Source organism: Morchella importuna (assembly GCF_003444635.1).
Source record: "Morchella importuna strain M04M26 chromosome Unknown Morimp01GS048, whole genome shotgun sequence".
In the NCBI taxonomy this organism is placed as follows: Eukaryota; Fungi; Ascomycota; class Pezizomycetes; order Pezizales; family Morchellaceae; genus Morchella; species Morchella importuna.
In genome coordinates, this window is record NW_025763445.1 from 310,837 (window position 1) to 327,283 (window position 16,447).

Here is a 16,447-nt window from a genome sequence, read left to right on the forward strand (position 1 = left end):
CAGGATTTTCAATGCAGCCGTGCAAGCTGATCTATCATCCCGACAATGGGGCTGGTGTTGTCTCTGTTGACACCACCTCTTCTAATTCCCCTGCCGCCTTCTCTGGAGAACTCTGCCTACCTAGAGTACCTACACCCCCAGTTCAAGTCAAAGAGACAGGGGTGCTTATGCGAGATCCAAGATCCTGGGACAATTCAGCACTCTACTTTACCGAATAGTTCAAACTAGAAGAAACCAGAGGTGGGATGACATGAATGGATCGCACATAAGTGTATGTACCTAGCTGCCAAGGCTCGATCAATAAACCCATGGAGTGTGCATATATAGGTAACTCTCCCAGGCCTCGGATCTGCCCGGGGGCTGGAGATAAGCATAAAAACGAATAAAAAAAGACGGGACGTCAGAGCAGAATCCACTACTGTTACTGTTACTACGTGCTGTTAGGTGTATAGTACCGCTGTACAAGCGAGTTGAAAAAATAACGGAAAAGGAGAAAGCATCACCCAACAGTCTCTCTCTCCGTATTTGTTGTACCGGTATTATTAGAGAATGGACTTGCGCAGCTAGCTTGGACCTCCCCTCGATGGCCACCGGCGGATTTGTTCTCCGGCTCGCGCTAGAAGCTGAAGCTCTAGCCTTCTAGCGGGGGTATTAAGAACATGTGTTCACCATCATAACCTCCCCTACGGTACTACTAGTGGTAAATGTAGGTGCTGTACTTACCGTGACAGTCACATCATACCATCTACATACCAAGCGTTCTTGTTCCTTTGGATCTTTTCTTGAAAAGTTTTATACCAATCTATATTCTACCACACTAGAAAATAACGATATACTCAAGATTCACTTCCTACCCCTCGAGCGCCGTGTCGCTCATCCACCATCACCACCACCACCAACACCACCAACACCATTGCCATCATGCCCTCCGAATGTTTTTCCGCCCAGCTGGGCACCTATGCTCTTGATTTCCTAAAGATTGATACCCGTCCCACCTTCATAGTTTCCATTCCTGCCGAGTACTCGACCCCCGCGCAGCCTGGTACCGTCCTCTTCGCCAACGACGCACTACGGGATATAGAGCGCCGGGGCGAACTAGCCATGTCCCCAGTCCTGACCGAAGGCTTCCTGAACAGCGGCGGGGGATCATTTCCCTCGGGCAAGTGGAGGTTCACGGCTGTGCCTGTGGGCAGTGGCATCATCAAGAGGAGGTCCATTATGGTTGTGACCGTGGAGAGTTTACCGGTGCTGGAATGGGGTCTCGACCGCTGGGCGAAGGAGGTGAACGGGTGTAAAATGGTACAGCCGGAGAAGGGTGGGGGTGAAGAAGCAAAGATCGCGAGCATGTCGCCCGTACCGGCGGCCAGTATGACGAATGGACATAGGAGTAATAGTTCTGCAGCTTCAAACTTGCCTGGTTACGAAGGCCAGGAGAACGGAAAGCAATTGCCCATAACGGAAATAACAGTCTCGCCAGAGGATTCAGATTGCGAGGATGAAAAGAGAATACCGGGAGAGGAGAAAAATATTAAGGATTTCCAATTGATCGCTGGTGGGCCAATGTCTGGGGCGTTGTCGATTTCTCCGGAGTCGAAATTCAAGATATCGCAGCAGTCGAACGCTTTTATGGATTGGACACGAGGCATATCGCCTATGCAGACTTCTCAACATTATTATAATTTGCGGCAAGTAGACTGGTATATGACCTTATTCCCGTCCTCTCGTGTTTGCTATAGGTGATATTGATAGCGTACAAATGCAGGAGTAAAACAAGCTACGGCCCTTACAGCGAATGGTCGCCAGTACTCCGATTGGTTGCGATTTCGATAATGACTATGCCGTATCCAACTGCGTTCTACTGGGGCTCGGACTACACCATATTATATAACGAGCAATGGCGCACGATAGCGCAAAATAAAGATCCAGAGCTGCTTGGTAAAACATTCCGCAGCGGATGGCCAGAACTCGCAGATTACTTTCTACCACTATTAGACGCTGCCTACCACAGCGGCCAAGGGACAGTCAAAGAGGCAAAACAGTTTTGCCTCCATAGAGGGGACCTTATTGAAGAATGCTACTTTGACTTTTCGGTCTGCGCGGTAGTCGGTGAAGAAGGGACTCCAGTGGGTGTCCTGGAGCAGGCTTTTGAGCACACCCGCCAGATTGTGTCGGCCAGACGTATGGCTACTCTGCAGCGGATGGGGGAGCTTCTGGGTGCTGTGAAGGATTTGGATGAAGATGATTTCTGGACCCTCGTTCTCGAAGCGTTTGACGACAATCATATGGACTCACCCTTTGTGCTGCTCTATAGGGCGGTTGAAGGCCAGTCGCCTGCTGGCTTCTGCCCGTCCTCGAAGGTGAGCTGTGTGCTTGTGGGTAACACTGGTCTCCCGGAGGGTGGTTATATTGCACCTAGGGAGTGTAGCCTGGGTGACAACCGCGGATATTTTTCAGAGCAGATGAGAGAGGCAAAGGAGATGTCGGGCGTTGTACTGAAGGATCTGGGCTTTAGTGATATAAGGGAGATGGATAATGCCGTGTACAGAGGTTTTGGGGATAAGCCGAGCTCGGCGGTAATCATTCCAATACAGGCGACAAAGACGACGACACAGGGGTTTTTGATATTAGGCCTAAATCCACGGAGACCTTACGACGGGGACTATAAATTGTGGATCAGCATGTTGAAGAAGGAGCTTGCGACCACGACCGGAAGGGTTTTGCTACTAAAAGGGGAGATAGCAAAGGCTATAAGTGAAGAGACTGAGCGTGTTGCAAAGGTACAAGCCATAGAGTTGCAGGAAAAGTTGGAGAAAAGGACAGCGGAACTGAGAGACAGTGAGCTGCTTTTCACCCGGGTGGGTGCACATCCATCTATAGCATTTTCCAACAGTTTTAATTTTACCATATGTATTTCCAGATACTGACGCTCAAGACTTAGATAGCAGAGACGATCCCTGTTGGCCTTGCGCTACTAAGTACGGATGGGTCGATCTTTTTCCGGAACGATAGCTATTTCCAGCTCACATCACTACCGAAGGGAAGTGACGCTGATGCATGGCGCGAAGCTATCTACGAAGAGGACCGCGCCCGTGTGTATCAGTACTTCCGGGATGTCGTCAACTCTCGCGTGTCCATGCAATGGGAGACTCGAGTCGGCTACGACCCTTCGAACCCACAAGGCTGGAAGTACTGGTGCACCTGTTCTGTCGTTCCCCAGACAAACAGAGGCCCAGACGGGGAGGAAACATTGATGGGATACATACTAACACTCGCGGATATCACAAGCATTAAGCTGAACGAAGAGTACCAGCGGCAGCTGTCCACACAAGCGGTCGAACGCAGACGACAGCAAGAGAACTTTATAGACGTGTTCTCGCATGAGCTACGGAACCCGTTTTCGGCGACGCTCCAATGTGCCGATGGGATCCTGAGCGCGCTGATGGAATTCCAGAACAATGGAGAAAAGGAGCACGGGTTGGACGTGGAGGAGATGATCGATTCCGCTTCAACAATTTTGGTTTGCGTTCAGCACCAGGTTTGCAAAGCCACCATGATGACATAATGAATTAAATCGATGTTTGTTTTTGTATTTTGTATCTTTTAATATGACTCTCGTTGGTGAGAGTTTTTTTTTAGCGGGGTTGGAGTATTCGCTGACTGGAGAGGAGAGAGTAGATGCGGATTATCGACGATGTACTTACGCTGAGCAAGCTGGATTCGATGCTGCTAAGTGTGGTTCCGGTAGACGTGCAAATGCACGAGACTGTGAGCCAGATTATGAAAATCTTCCAGTCGGAGCTGCATGTCAAGAGGATTACATGTGAATACATGGCACGTCTTCACGCTTCCTTATAGCAATATTGTATTGTGGAAGTCATAGAACTAATACAGTGGGAGTGGGTCAGATCGAGGACTCGTACAAGGAACTTGCAGTAGACTGGGTTAAAGCTGATCCATCAAGATTTTCGCAGATTCTGGTAAGATTTATCGCCCTCTGGAAGAATAGAAGGATGGCATGATTAATGGCGTTGAGTACTAGATGAACCTCATTACCAACGCCATCAAATTCACGTCTCTCCAGACCGGCAAGCGCCAGATAACTACCCGCCTTGGAGCATCATTGGAGAGGCCTACCGGCCATGGCACCGTAGTCTACCGCAACGGCGACCAGGTCCGTCTACAAGATATCCCCACAGCTGACTGGGGGTCTGGGGAAGTGGTCTATATCCTTATCACCGTTGAAGTACTTCTTACCCCATCCACCTAACAAAATTCCACATAATTTCCTAACTCCTATCATAGGACAGCGGCATAGGAATCAGCGAAGAATGGCAAAAAAAGCTCTTCAAGCGCTTTGAGCAAGTCCCTCGAACGCACGTTACCTATGGCGGTTCAGGCCTTGGCCTTTTCATCTGCCGTCAGCTCTGCCGCATTCAAGGTGGCGAGATTGGTGTCCACTCCCAGGAAGGCCGCGGCAGCTCTTTCTCATTCTACATCCGTGCCCGTCGCTCTGTGGGCCTTCCAGATGCCCCGCGAACATCTCCGAGACCACAACCATCGCCGCGCGCAAGTTCCACTACCGATCGCAAGATATCAAAGTTTGAAGAGATTGCCACAGCGCCTGCCGGTGAGGTCGGCGTTGTAGCCATGAAAACCTACCCACGCCCGTTTCATCCGGGAGCGGCGGTGCGCGAGCAGGTTTCTTACAACGTACTCATTGTTGAAGACAACCTCATCAACCAGGAGGTGCTGCGGCGGCAGTTACGTAAAGAGGGGTGCATAACGCATGTCGCGGGGAATGGAGAGGAGGCGCTGAAAGTCATCGCTGAATCCGTGTTTACAAAGCAGGAAGGCGGCATCAGGATTGATATCGTCCTAATGGACATGGAGATGCCTGTGATGGATGGGAACACGGCGACGCTCAAAATACGTGAGATGGAGAGAGAGGGCGTTATTAAGAGGCATGTGCCTATCATGGGCATCAGCGCGAATGCGAGGACAGAGCAGGTCGCGAAGATGACGGAGGCGGGGATGGTAAGTCTGGCTGGCTATTGACTTTCAGCTCCTCTTCAGAAGTTTTGGTAGTGGTGGCTAATAAATGTGGATGCATCTTGTAGGACGATGCAATATCGAAGCCGTTCCGCATTGCTGATTTACTGACTCGATTCGACACACTTCTGAAGAAGCTGCAGGAGGGTACGGCTGCCGACCAGGACGAATCGTTGGATACGTAGCTGAGGTCCGACACCGCCCCCGACCCCAGGAAACTCTTTTTGGACTGTGTTTGAATTATTGACTTCCTTGATCGCGACAGGCACGGGGTTTCGTTTTTTGATATAATCAGGAGTTACATGTAGTTATATAGGAGTAATTGGTAGTTTATGTAGTTTTTTTTGGTTATCATAATTATGCAAAGATATATATGCAGGATTAAGTACTTTGTGGGGTTCCTTGTGCTGAGGAGGGCAGGGCCATGTGTGCAAAGGGTTCCGTTGGAATGGGTCCATGGGGTGGAGGGGGTTGTTAGTTCGTGGCATGTTAGTATATATAGTTAACTCTCCCTCTAAGGGTTTGAGTTCCCGGGCTATACTGGGCTTTGATCGTAGGGTATAGATTAATCTTGACTATTTATGCCCTTGGAGGGCGAGTTAAATGTAGATACATTCAGGTACAAAGTCACAATATTTATATGCGTTCATGCAGGTCCACGAGAGAAAAAAGAAATCTGTCATAAAATCATTAGCCGTTGTTGGGCACATTTGCCGTAAAGTGATTTGTCACGTATTAGTCAGTACAGAATGTGGAAATGTAGACAATCCCTTTGTAAAGGTGTCCGCAGCGGAACGACCCTATAACTAGCTCGCTTTTTTTTTTTTTTTTTTTTAAATCATAGTTTCATTTATTTCTGGGTACAAGAATATCGCATGGAGCCTAGGCTATGGCGTGAACAACACCCCTCCCCTACCAAACCGCCGAAGAAAACAAAAGAGAAAGACAAAACATATGAGAGTGTGTACATGAAGCAGACGCTGTGAAGAGACCCTGACATTCCTCCTACCGGCCAGCAAACAAAGAAATTTAAAAACGTCCCCCTCAGGGGCAGAGTACTTTCGTACCAGCTATGCGTAATATGACAGGACATAGGAGAAGAGAGAATAAGGAGAGCGGAGAGAGGACACTTTCGGTGTTGAGGATTGTGGTGCGTATAACTGGCTCTTTGGGCCTGTTGCGGATGGAGGTGGTCTAGGCCGAGCTTGATGAGAGGGAGGTGAGTTCGGAGTCTGAGGATCGGTCGTAGGGTGGCGATTTGGGTGGGCCCATTTGTGGGGGGAACCCGGTTTTGGTTGCCCTTATGTAGGAAGAGAGGGCTGCAAGTGAGGCGGGGGGTGACCAAAGGTCGTCGAGGGTTTTTGCAAAGGGTATGTGGGTTGCCCTCTGGGGACTGCGCTCAGGGCAGCGTAGGATGGCGTGTTCGAGGTCTTCGTCTTCGAGGAGACATCTGGGGCATGTTGGGGGGAGGTCCTGGGACATCCATGTTGGGTGGGCCGCTAGGTAGCTTTTATGAGCACGCATTTGGCATATGCGTCCTGCGATGAAGCGGTCGAGCTTGAGGTGAGGGTGTGGGCGAGTGTTGATTGGGAATTTGTAGTAGTCTGGTAGGGGGTTATTCTTCCAGATTTGCATGGTGTCTTTTTTAATAGAGAGCGCCAGGCCCGGGTGGATGGTGTTGGGGTTCTGGGCGAAAGTTGGTGAGTTGGTGAGCAGTGCGTGGCAGAGGTCATCTATGGGGAGTCGGGCTACCCCTTTCCTGGTCGAGTTCCAGTTGACGGGGGGGTTTGGGCGGCCTCTTAGTAGGTGTCGGTGAGATGTCTCTCTGTAGGTGGAGAGTGTGTGGAAGGAGTCTGGGGTGCGTGTGGTGACTGGGTTGTATGCGGGGGATGCGGCTTGAATTCTTGCGGCGTATCTGATGCGTAGGGAGGGGATGTATAGGGCGAGTGGTGGGAAGGATGTTTCGGCTTGTAGTATGGAGAGGGGGGTTGATCTGAAGCAGTTGGTGACCCATCTGAGGACTGAGTACCAGGTGGTCTCGAGCCTCTTGAGTGCTCGTGCTGTTGGGACGAGGACAGAGGCTCCGTATGTGAGCATGTGGAGGATTGCCATGACTGCTAGTCATCGGCAGTTGAGGGGGTTGAGGCCTTTGCCTGCTGAGGCGAATCCTCTTATGATGGCAAAGTAGGCTTGCGCTGAGGCACACCTTTTAGAGAAGTGGTTAAAGGTGTTGAGGTTGTCGGTGAGCTGAAGGCCCAGCCAGCGGATTTCTCTTTTAGGGGCGAGGGGGGTTCGGTTGAGTGTGATGGGGAGTGTGGAGGGTGCACTCCTATCAGCGCTGGGGCGCCAGTGGATGAGGTCTGTTTTGGGGAGGGAGAAGTGGATGTTGCGCGGGGTGCCTGCGTCTGTTGCCTTACGGTAGGCATTTTCTAGCAGTGCGATGTTCTGTTGGTGGGATGGGGAGGCGACTGTGAAGGCGAAGTCGTCGACATATGAGATGGTGATGCCAGGGGCTGTGTTACGAACCATTACCGCAACACGGAGGAAGCATGAGTCATCGGAAAGTGCCGGAAGTTTCTGCGAAGGATTAGTAATCGGGTTGTTTCTTCTTTCTTATATATAGGGGTGCTTGCCCCCTCACTGTCTACTTCTTTCCTTACGCAACATCTTGTATTTTACTTTGAGTTATTACTTTGGGGGATTTACTTCGCTTCAATACACTTCTTTACTCTCCGTCCACGTTACGTCTGCTGCCCATCATGCTCTTCGCATCCGCCGTTATGTTCCTCGTCGTCGCCCTCGTGGCCCTCTGCTCGCTTACCCCGCTATTCCCCTCGGCCCCTCGCCGACCGCTGTCTCCTTCATCCTAGTATGGACCCTTGTCCCTGCCCTCGGGCACACCGCTGACTCCACCCTCGCCATCGTGCGAGCCTACTTTCTCCTTCCCAGGAGCCCCCTAGTGTCCTTCGACCCTATTGCCAAGCCTTCGCACACGGTTCCTTACACTATGTTGCGTATCTTATGGTCGACCGACACCCTCTCTCCGGAGACCACCAACACACTGCTACCATTCACTTACGCCGCCCTCTTCCTCCTAGCCTGGACAACAGCCTACCTACTCGGTAGACTTCTCCCCCGAGCTAGGGAGGAACCACTCGCCGACCAAACCCCCCCACTATTGACACCCCGACGCACTCGACGACTACAACGCCTCCTCCTCCAACGTGCTGCCTCTTTTGGAAACCCTACAGGAAACGACCCGGGTTGGTGTTTCCTAACACTAACCTCCAGGGACTTCCACCCCTACCTCATCGGCATCGGACCATACCCATCGCCTGTCAAGGTCTTGAATACCCTTCATCGATTAGGAGCACCACTACTCCCTGCCCTGGTCACCCGTCATGGGGGCACAGCCCACGTCACCAACGCCCCCGGCGCCCACACGGCCGCACGACTCTTACGAACGAGAAGGGTAGGAGCCAAACTCAAGATCGGACAACTACACCACCCCGGCGATTGCGAACCCTTTGAAGTACCAATACGGCTATCCCGGAACAAGGACGCGCTCCAGGCGCTGGTGGACACCGGAGCCACCGGATACGGGTTCATTGACGCTTCCTTCGCCAAGGCCCGCGGATATCTCCTCGAAGAACTCGCAACCCCAAGAGGTTTGCAAGTGATCGATGGACGAGCCATCGCCTCCGGAGCCATCACCCACTGTTGCAAACTCCGCCTCGAGATGAATGATCATGTGGAAGGGGCCTCCTTGTTTGTCACCAAGCTCGGCGACGCGAAAGTGGTCCTCGGACTCCCCTGGCTACAACACCACGCTGCCGAAATACGGTTCGCCGACCGATCCATTTCCTTCCACGCCGAACGCTGCCAACAGCACACTGCAACTCTCTGGACCTCCACCCTCACCTGTCCCCCATTGACCGCCTCCGCCGCCACCCTGCCGCCCCGCCAATACCCCCAAGACCAAGCACCGCCACCCCCTCGCGCCCGCCGCCGATACCCCCAAGGTCAGCCACCCCTCGCCGCACGATTACCTTGTCCGCCGCCCGATTCCGCAGAGAAGCACAACAACCGGACAACCAGCTTTTCCTCCTCGCAGCCCGAGCCCCAAGCCAAAACTCATCGCCGTCCCGATCAACCGATGAACTGGTCCCTGCCGCTTACCACCAATACCTCCACCTGTTCCAGGAATCCGAGGCCCAAGCACTCCCCAACCACCGGTAGATCGATCACGAAATCCCATTGATGGAAGGCAAGCAACCACCCTTTGGCCCCCTGTACGGCATGTCCACGGAGGAATTAAAAACCCTGCGGGAATACCTGGATGACCAGCTAGCCCGAGGGTACATCCGTTCATCTTCGTCCCCCGCAGGAGCCCCCGTTCTGTTCATCAAAAAGAAGGACGGATCCTTAAGGCTATGTGTGGATTACCGCGCCCTCAACGCAGTCACCATCAAGAACCGCTACCCCCTACCGTTGATCAACGACACCTTGGACCGATTAAAAGACGCCAAGGTATACACCAAGTTGGACCTCCGCCAGGGCTACAACCAAATCCGAATCAAGGAAGGGGAAGAATGGAAAACAGCCTTCCGAACCCGGTACGGGCTGTTTGAATACCTGGTCATGCCATTCGGACTCACCAACGCCCCCGCTACCTTCCAGGCCTTCATGAACGATACCCTCCGAACCCACTTGGACGACTTCTACACGGCGTACCTCGATGATATCCTGATCTACTCCAACACGCCCGAAGAACACCAGCAGCATGTCCGCATTGTCCTGGACAAACTACAAGCCGCGGGCCTCCACTGCAAGCCAGAGAAGTGTGAGTTCCACGTAGATCGTACCGAGTACCTGGGGTACATCATATCCGGCGAAGGGGTCACCATGGCAACCGACAAAACAAAGGCGATCCAGGAGTGGAAGACACCCACCTCGGTCCACGACGTACAGGTCTTTTTGGGGTTCGCCAACTTCTACCGAAGATTCATCCGCGATTACTCCAAGGTAGTATCCCCCATGACGAACCTGTTGAAGAAGGACGCCCCGTTCGTATGGACAACCGCGGCGGAACACGCTTTCGCCCAACTAAAGGAAGCTTTCACCACCGCCCCGGTACTAAGGCACTATGACCCCGAACGAGCGTGCATAGTGGAAACCGATGCCTCTGACTTTGTTGCGGCAGCTGTACTCTCCCAGAAGGACGACCAGGGAATCCTACACCCTGTGGCGTTCTACTCCCACAAGATGACGCCAGCCGAGTGCAACTACGACATTTATGACAAAGAGTTGCTAGTGATTGTACGCGCGTTTGAACAATGGCGAAAGTACTTGGAACCCAACAACCAAGAAACCACGGTGTACTGCGATCATAAGAACCTGGAGCACTTCATGTCCACAAAGATCCTTAACCGTCGTCAAGCCCGCTGGTCCTTAACGCTGTCCTCCTTCAACTTTGTAGTCACCTACCGCCGGGTACGAAGAATGGGAAACCTGATGCCCTCACACGTCGATCTGGAGATCTCCCTAAGGAAGGGGATGAAAGATTGACCCAGCAGTACCAGGTTGTACTAAAACCAAAGAACCTTCGTCTGGCGGCCGCACTACAGACCCCCACACCCTCCAAAGTGGCACCATCCCGCCAAAGGGAACTCGAGACCGCACTGGCCAAGGACCCGCTATCCAAACAACTCATGAAGGATATCGCGGCCAAGAAGAAACACTCCCGCTTCTTACCCATAGGTGAATGCACAGTTAAGGAAGGATTACTGTACTATCAGGGCCTACTATACATCCCTGACGACGCCGCTATCAAGTTGGAGATCCTCCGCACCCACCATGACGCACCTTCGGCCGGACACCCAGGACGGGCACGCACGCTGGAACTACTGTCCCGGAACTTCTACTGGCCCCAAATGCGGAAGTACGTCGCCCGTTATGTGGACCACTGCGATACCTGCTCCCGAATTAAGCCGGCCCGACACGCCCCGTATGGTCTCCTCAAACCACTGGCTCCCCCAGTCAAACCTTGGTCTTCGTTATCCATGGACCACGTTACAGGCCTACCCGAGTCCCAAGGATCTAACGCCATCTTAGTAGTGGTCGACCGGCTCACCAAAATGGCCCACTACATCCCCACGAGAGACACCGCCGACGCCCCGGAACTGGCCCGACTATTCCTACAACACATCTGGAAAGCACACGGGCTGCCGAAAGACATACTATCAGACAGGGGCTCAACCTTTACCTCGCAGTTTTGGAAGTCACTCTGTGGCCAATTGGACATCAAACCCTGATTCAGCACAGCCTTCCACCCACAAACAGACGGACAGACCGAAAGGGTAAACGCCATTATGGAGCAATACTTACGGGGCTACGTCAACTACCAACAGGATAACTGGGCAGAGTTTCTCCCCCTGGCAGAATTCGCGCATAACAATGCCTCTACGGAACCGTTGGGAGTCAGCCCGTTCTTTGCCAACTATGGGTATAACCCCCAACTAGACGTCCTCCCTGCTGAAGAAACGCGCAAAGTCACGCCGAAGGAGGTATTGGAATTTGCGAACGCAATCTCCACCTTACAGGCTGCACTGCGATCAGAGATCCTGTATGCACAAGCCGCCGCCGCCGAGAGTGCAAACGCCGCCCGACTTCCAGAGCCCCGACTCGAAGTAGGAGATATGGTATGGCTATCGAGAAAACACATACGCACCACTAGGCCATTGGACAAACTAGATCACAAACGGCTAGGGAAGTTCAAAATACTCGAACGCATTGGATCACATGCCTACCGCTTGGAACTCCCCGCCTCGATGAAGTCCCACCCCGTATTCCACGTTTCATTGCTAGAACCTGCTCGGACCCAACCTTTGCCAGGCCACATACAACCACCACCGCCCCCGGTAATCGTTGAAGGGGAGGAGGAGTTTGAAGTACAGGAAGTACTGGACTCCCGAATACGGCATCGGCAATTACAATACCTAGTCAAATGGACCGGCTACGAACAACCCGCCTGGGAACTGGCTCGGAATCTCGATGCGGAATTAGGGGCACTGCAACGCTTCCGCTCCCTATATCCCAACAAGTCCGCGGCAATCCTTAAGAGAACCTTGCGTAGGAAAGTATAGTTTGTTACGGTTTCTTTCGCAAATGAAACCGCTCTATGTTACGTTCCCTGGTGTCTCGCCCACAGCCATTTGCTAACTTGCTATGTACTTACTTTTACCTCGCCTCCCGCCTACTTGCTCGCAGGAGCTCGCTCTTCGAGAGGAGGGGCTAAACTTTTACGAACCACTACCGCAACACGGAGGAAGCATGAGTCATCGGAAAGTGCCGGAAGTTTCTGCGAAGGATTAGTAATCGGGTTGTTTCTTCTTTCTTATATATAGGGGTGCTTGCCCCCTCACTGTCTACTTCTTTCCTTACGCAACATCTTGTATTTTACTTTGAGTTATTACTTTGGGGGATTTACTTCGCTTCAATACACTTCTTTACTCTCCGTCCACGTTACGTCTGCTGCCCATCATGCTCTTCGCATCTGCCGTTATGTTCCTCGTCGTCGCCCTCGTGGCCCTCTGCTCGCTTACCCCGCTATTCCCCTCGGCCCCTCGCCGACCGCTGTCTCCTCCATCCTAGTATGGACCCTTGTCCCTGCCCTCGGGCACACCGCTGACTCCACCCTCGCCATCGTGCGAGCCTACTTTCTCCTTCCCAGGAGCCCCCTAGTGTCCTTCGACCCTATTGCCAAGCCTTCGCACACGGTTCCTTACAGGCTGGGTCTGTGTGGAGTGGCGCTACATATATGCAGAATAGGAGAGGTGAGATGGGGGAGCCTTGGGGCACTCCGACGGCTAGTGGTAGGGAGGCGCGTGGGCCGCCTGGGAAGAGAAGAGTGCATTTGCGGTCCGATAGGAACTCGACCCACTGGACCATGTATGAGGGGGTGTTTTTGCTGCGAAGGGTGTCTGCTAGGACCGAGGGGATGACGTGATCGAAGCCCCCTTTGACGTCCAGAAAGAGGGAGGAGACCTTCAGTCCTCCGCGTTGGAGGAGCCTGACTTCGTGTAGGAGGGTAGTTGCGGCGTCAGCTGTGGACAGTCCTTTGATTGAACCGCATTGATGGGGGTGTATTAGGCGGGATGAGGAGGCAAAAGCGTGAAGGCGATACGTCATTATCCGTTCGAGGATTTTTGAGACTGTTTCCAGGAGGACTATGATCCGGTAGGCGGCGGGGGGGTTGTAGTCCGGCTTGTTGGGCTTAGGGAGAATGACTCCGAAGGCACTCTTAAACGCTATCGGGTGGTATCCGCTTCTGAGGAGGGGGGTGAGAAGTTGGGGGATGAGGGATGGGTTTCCTTGGTGGATTCTTTTCCAGGCTACAGGAGGGAATGTGTCCGGTCCTGGTGCTGAGTTGTTTGAGGAAGCGGCTAGTGCTTTGGCTACTTCATCGGCTGTTACTTCTGGAGTATCAGGGAAGAAGCTCGGTTGGGGAGCTGGGGTGGGGTTTGATTGGGGGGGGAAGAAGTGTGATATGAGGGCTTGGTTAACCTCGGCTGGGGAGGAGGCATTTGGGAACTTGGGGAGCTTATTCTCCTTATTCCGGGTCGCGGCTTTCCTGAGGGCCCAGACTTGTTGTGAGTCGGCCTGGGCTACAAAGTCGTTCCAGTGTCTCTTTTTGTCTTCCTGGATGGCTGAGAAGTATGTATTGCGGGCGGCTTTGTATTCAAAGGGGGGTGATAGTCCTTTCTTGTAGGCTCTGGTGACGGAGTTAAGGATCCGTCTGAGTGTTGAGAGGTGAGGGGACCACCATGCCTTTGACCATGAGGATGGCCTTTTGGACGGGGTGGCAGCGAGGACTGGTTCGGTGATGGCGGCTAAGGCGCTTCCGAACCAGTGGTCGATGGGGTATGAGATCGGGGGGAGACAGGTTTTGCGAAGGGATTCTTGGATTGCGGGCCAGGGGGCCTTTTTCCAGTCGGGGGAGTGTGTAGGGAGGGAGGTCATACTGGGGGAGAGAGTGAACCGTAGTTTGATTGGGGTGTGGTCGGAGCCTGCATTGGGGAGCCTGTTGGACCATGAGTGGAAGAGGTTGAGTGCTGGGGGGTTTGCGAAGGCTAGGTCGATGACCCCATGTCTTTGCAGAGGGTTGGGAGAGATTCGGGTGATCCTGCCGGGGATGTTGAGCAGGGAGTAGCCATTAGCGGCGGCTGTGGAGAAGTAGGGGGAGGAGAGTGACTCCTCTCTTCTGTTTATGGTACGGTGGGGGTCGGTGCGGATGTTGTGTATGTTAAGATCTCCGCAGATAATGGATGGGTTTCTGGTATTGCGGAATATCGTTTCCGGGAGGATTGATCTTCTGCTGGGTGTGATGTGTCAGTTATAGGCGTTTACTATTTCTAGTTGCGCGGGAGGGAGGGAGTGTCGGAGTTTCTCCAGTAGATGGCTCTGCCGAAAACGTCGCCTCTATCGAAGTTGATGGGGAAGTAGAAGGTGTGCTGAAGGAAGTTGAGATATATGTAGAAGGCGACCGATACGGGTTAGTCTTCTGATGTTGGAGGGTAAATGCATTCGTATCCTGGTGCGTTAAGGGGGTGGTTGAGGAGGGTGAAGGGTTCTTGTATTGCGACGATTTGGGGGGGGCGTTGTTTAGAGAAGGAAGAAAAGAGTGAGATGAAGACTGCGTTGCTTTTTGCGCAGTTTAGTTGGATTATTGTAAAGAGATTGCTGGAAGGATCTCTGCTAGATATGTCTGAACAGTGGGAGGTTGAGAAGGGGGGGGAGGAGGGGAGGGAGGAGGATCGTGCTGGCATTACTGCGACATGGTCAAGTCCTCTTCCGCGGGCTCTTGTTGTTGAGGTGCGTGTACTGATGTGGACTGAGGGGTGGAGGGATGGAACGGGGTGACCGGTGATAGGTTGTCGGGGGAGCTCTGGGGGGCGGGGGAGATGCCTTGAGGGGCGGGTGCTGTGGTGGTGGTGTGGGTGCGGGAGTGCCTAGCGGGGCACTCTCTGTAGGAGGCGATGTGATTGCCAGAACAGTTAATGCATTTGGCTTTCCAGGTGGCGCAGCAATCAATGACAGGTTTGAGGTGGCCTTCATTAGGGCAGGCTTGGTTGGGGCAGCGGTGGTCTTTGCGGAGGTGGTTGCCTGCGCAGAGAGGGCATGTGGGTGAGGATGATTGGCATCCTTCTGTGGCGTGTACTAGGCGGGCGCACCTGCGGCAGAGGGTGTTAGGGGATGCTGGCCAAAGTTTATTGCATCGGCGGGAGCGACCGAATAAGCGGATTTGGTCTCCGATCTTGTTGGTGTCTTCGGCGGGTATGGAGATGACGATTGAGGTGGTGGTTTTCCTGACTCTATTTTCGGGCTTGGAGAGGTATCGGGCTCTCGAGACTGACGCTTCAGTGGTGAGGGCGACGGCTTCGGCGAGGTGGGGGGTGAAGAGGGAGTCTGGGACGTCAAGGGCGAAGATGGGGATGTTATGGATAGTGTAGTCGACATTAGTTGGCGCGAGTTGGAACTCGTTGAGCGGGTTGTCGGTGGCGCTGCAGGCGAGGTTCAGGACTGCGAGGAGCCCGGGGAAGTAGGGAGCGATGTCTTTAGCGGGGGTGGAGGGGGAGGCAGTGCAGGTGACAGTGCCGTTACGGTTGACCTGGACTTGGAGGGCGGTGTGTGGGTGGGTGAGGCCTGCATTGGCTAGGACTCTTCCGAGGTCGGAGGGGAGTCTTGCTTCGAATTGTTGGTGGTTCGGGAAGGGGGCGGGATTGGATCTGGTTGCGAAGAACCGGCGTTGAGCAGTGGGGAGGTTTGTTGCTGGTAGGGGTGCTGACGGTTTGCGGGGGCTTGCATTCCGATTGGCGGGGGAGGGGGCAGCGGGGCGGAAGTTGTCCTGGTGTTGTTTGAGTTTTTCGGCATAGGTGAGGAGGCGTCTATTGCCATTTTGGTCGATGGTTTCGATGGGGTCATTGAGGTAGAGCTCTGGCCCTTCGGGCACGGGACCTTGGGGGGGTGGGATGGCCGGGGCGGGGCGGGGGGGCTGGCGGGATTGGTGAGCAGGTTGTCGTTGAGGGGGGGGGCGGGTCTGGGGGGCGGGGGCTGGGGAGTGCTGGGGGATGCAGTTGTTGATGCGTGAGTTCAGGAGGGTAACGTCGGCGGTGTGTCTCGCAGATAGGGTGGGGACTTCTGTGGTGAGTTTCTCGATTTGGGTCGAGAGGCCGAGGAGGAGGGAGATAATGGCTTTGGCCGGGTTCAAGGCGGGGTCTTGGGCGTGTTTCATGGATCGGTTGATGGAGCCGTTAGGTTACGCTGAGTTGGATTAGTCAGGAGGTTTCCATCGCGTTCTATGGATTTCTGTTCGGTTGCGCGGTGTGAGTCACTTTGG

The 16,447-nt window shown here is 53.5% G+C and overlaps 5 protein-coding genes across 5 annotated transcripts; 4 read left to right on the forward strand and 1 right to left on the reverse strand.

Annotated features, from left to right (window-relative positions):
• Window positions 1–921: 921 nt before the first annotated feature.
• LAJ45_10676 (uncharacterized protein) lies at window positions 922–5,234 on the forward strand (the record flags this gene model as incomplete). The annotated part of the gene is made up of 8 exons (XM_046120193.1): window positions 922–1,697; window positions 1,763–2,855; window positions 2,939–3,535; window positions 3,676–3,831; window positions 3,906–3,977; window positions 4,040–4,243; window positions 4,303–5,034; window positions 5,118–5,234. 8 exons carry the CDS (start codon window positions 922–924, stop codon window positions 5,232–5,234), a joined length of 3,747 nt encoding a protein of 1,248 aa, XP_045966697.1.
• Window positions 5,235–8,056: 2,822 nt separating this feature from the next.
• LAJ45_10677 (uncharacterized protein) lies at window positions 8,057–9,209 on the forward strand (the record flags this gene model as incomplete). The annotated part of the gene is made up of 2 exons (XM_046120194.1): window positions 8,057–9,071; window positions 9,148–9,209. 2 exons carry the CDS (start codon window positions 8,057–8,059, stop codon window positions 9,207–9,209), a joined length of 1,077 nt encoding a protein of 358 aa, XP_045966698.1.
• A 1,551-nt stretch (window positions 9,210–10,760) lies between these two features.
• On the forward strand, window positions 10,761–11,363 carry LAJ45_10678 (uncharacterized protein; the record flags this gene model as incomplete). The annotated part of the gene is made up of 1 exon (XM_046120195.1): window positions 10,761–11,363. One exon carries the CDS (start codon window positions 10,761–10,763, stop codon window positions 11,361–11,363), a length of 603 nt encoding a protein of 200 aa, XP_045966699.1.
• A 57-nt stretch (window positions 11,364–11,420) lies between these two features.
• On the forward strand, window positions 11,421–12,194 carry LAJ45_10679 (uncharacterized protein; the record flags this gene model as incomplete). Its single annotated transcript, XM_046120196.1, has 1 exon — window positions 11,421–12,194. The coding sequence occupies one exon, from the start codon at window positions 11,421–11,423 to the stop codon at window positions 12,192–12,194; it is 774 nt and encodes a 257-aa protein (XP_045966700.1).
• A 2,681-nt stretch (window positions 12,195–14,875) lies between these two features.
• LAJ45_10680 (uncharacterized protein) lies at window positions 14,876–16,342 on the reverse strand (the record flags this gene model as incomplete). The annotated part of the gene is made up of 1 exon (XM_046120197.1): window positions 14,876–16,342. The coding sequence occupies one exon, from the start codon at window positions 16,340–16,342 to the stop codon at window positions 14,876–14,878; it is 1,467 nt and encodes a 488-aa protein (XP_045966701.1).
• Between the last annotated feature and the right edge of the window lie 105 nt (window positions 16,343–16,447).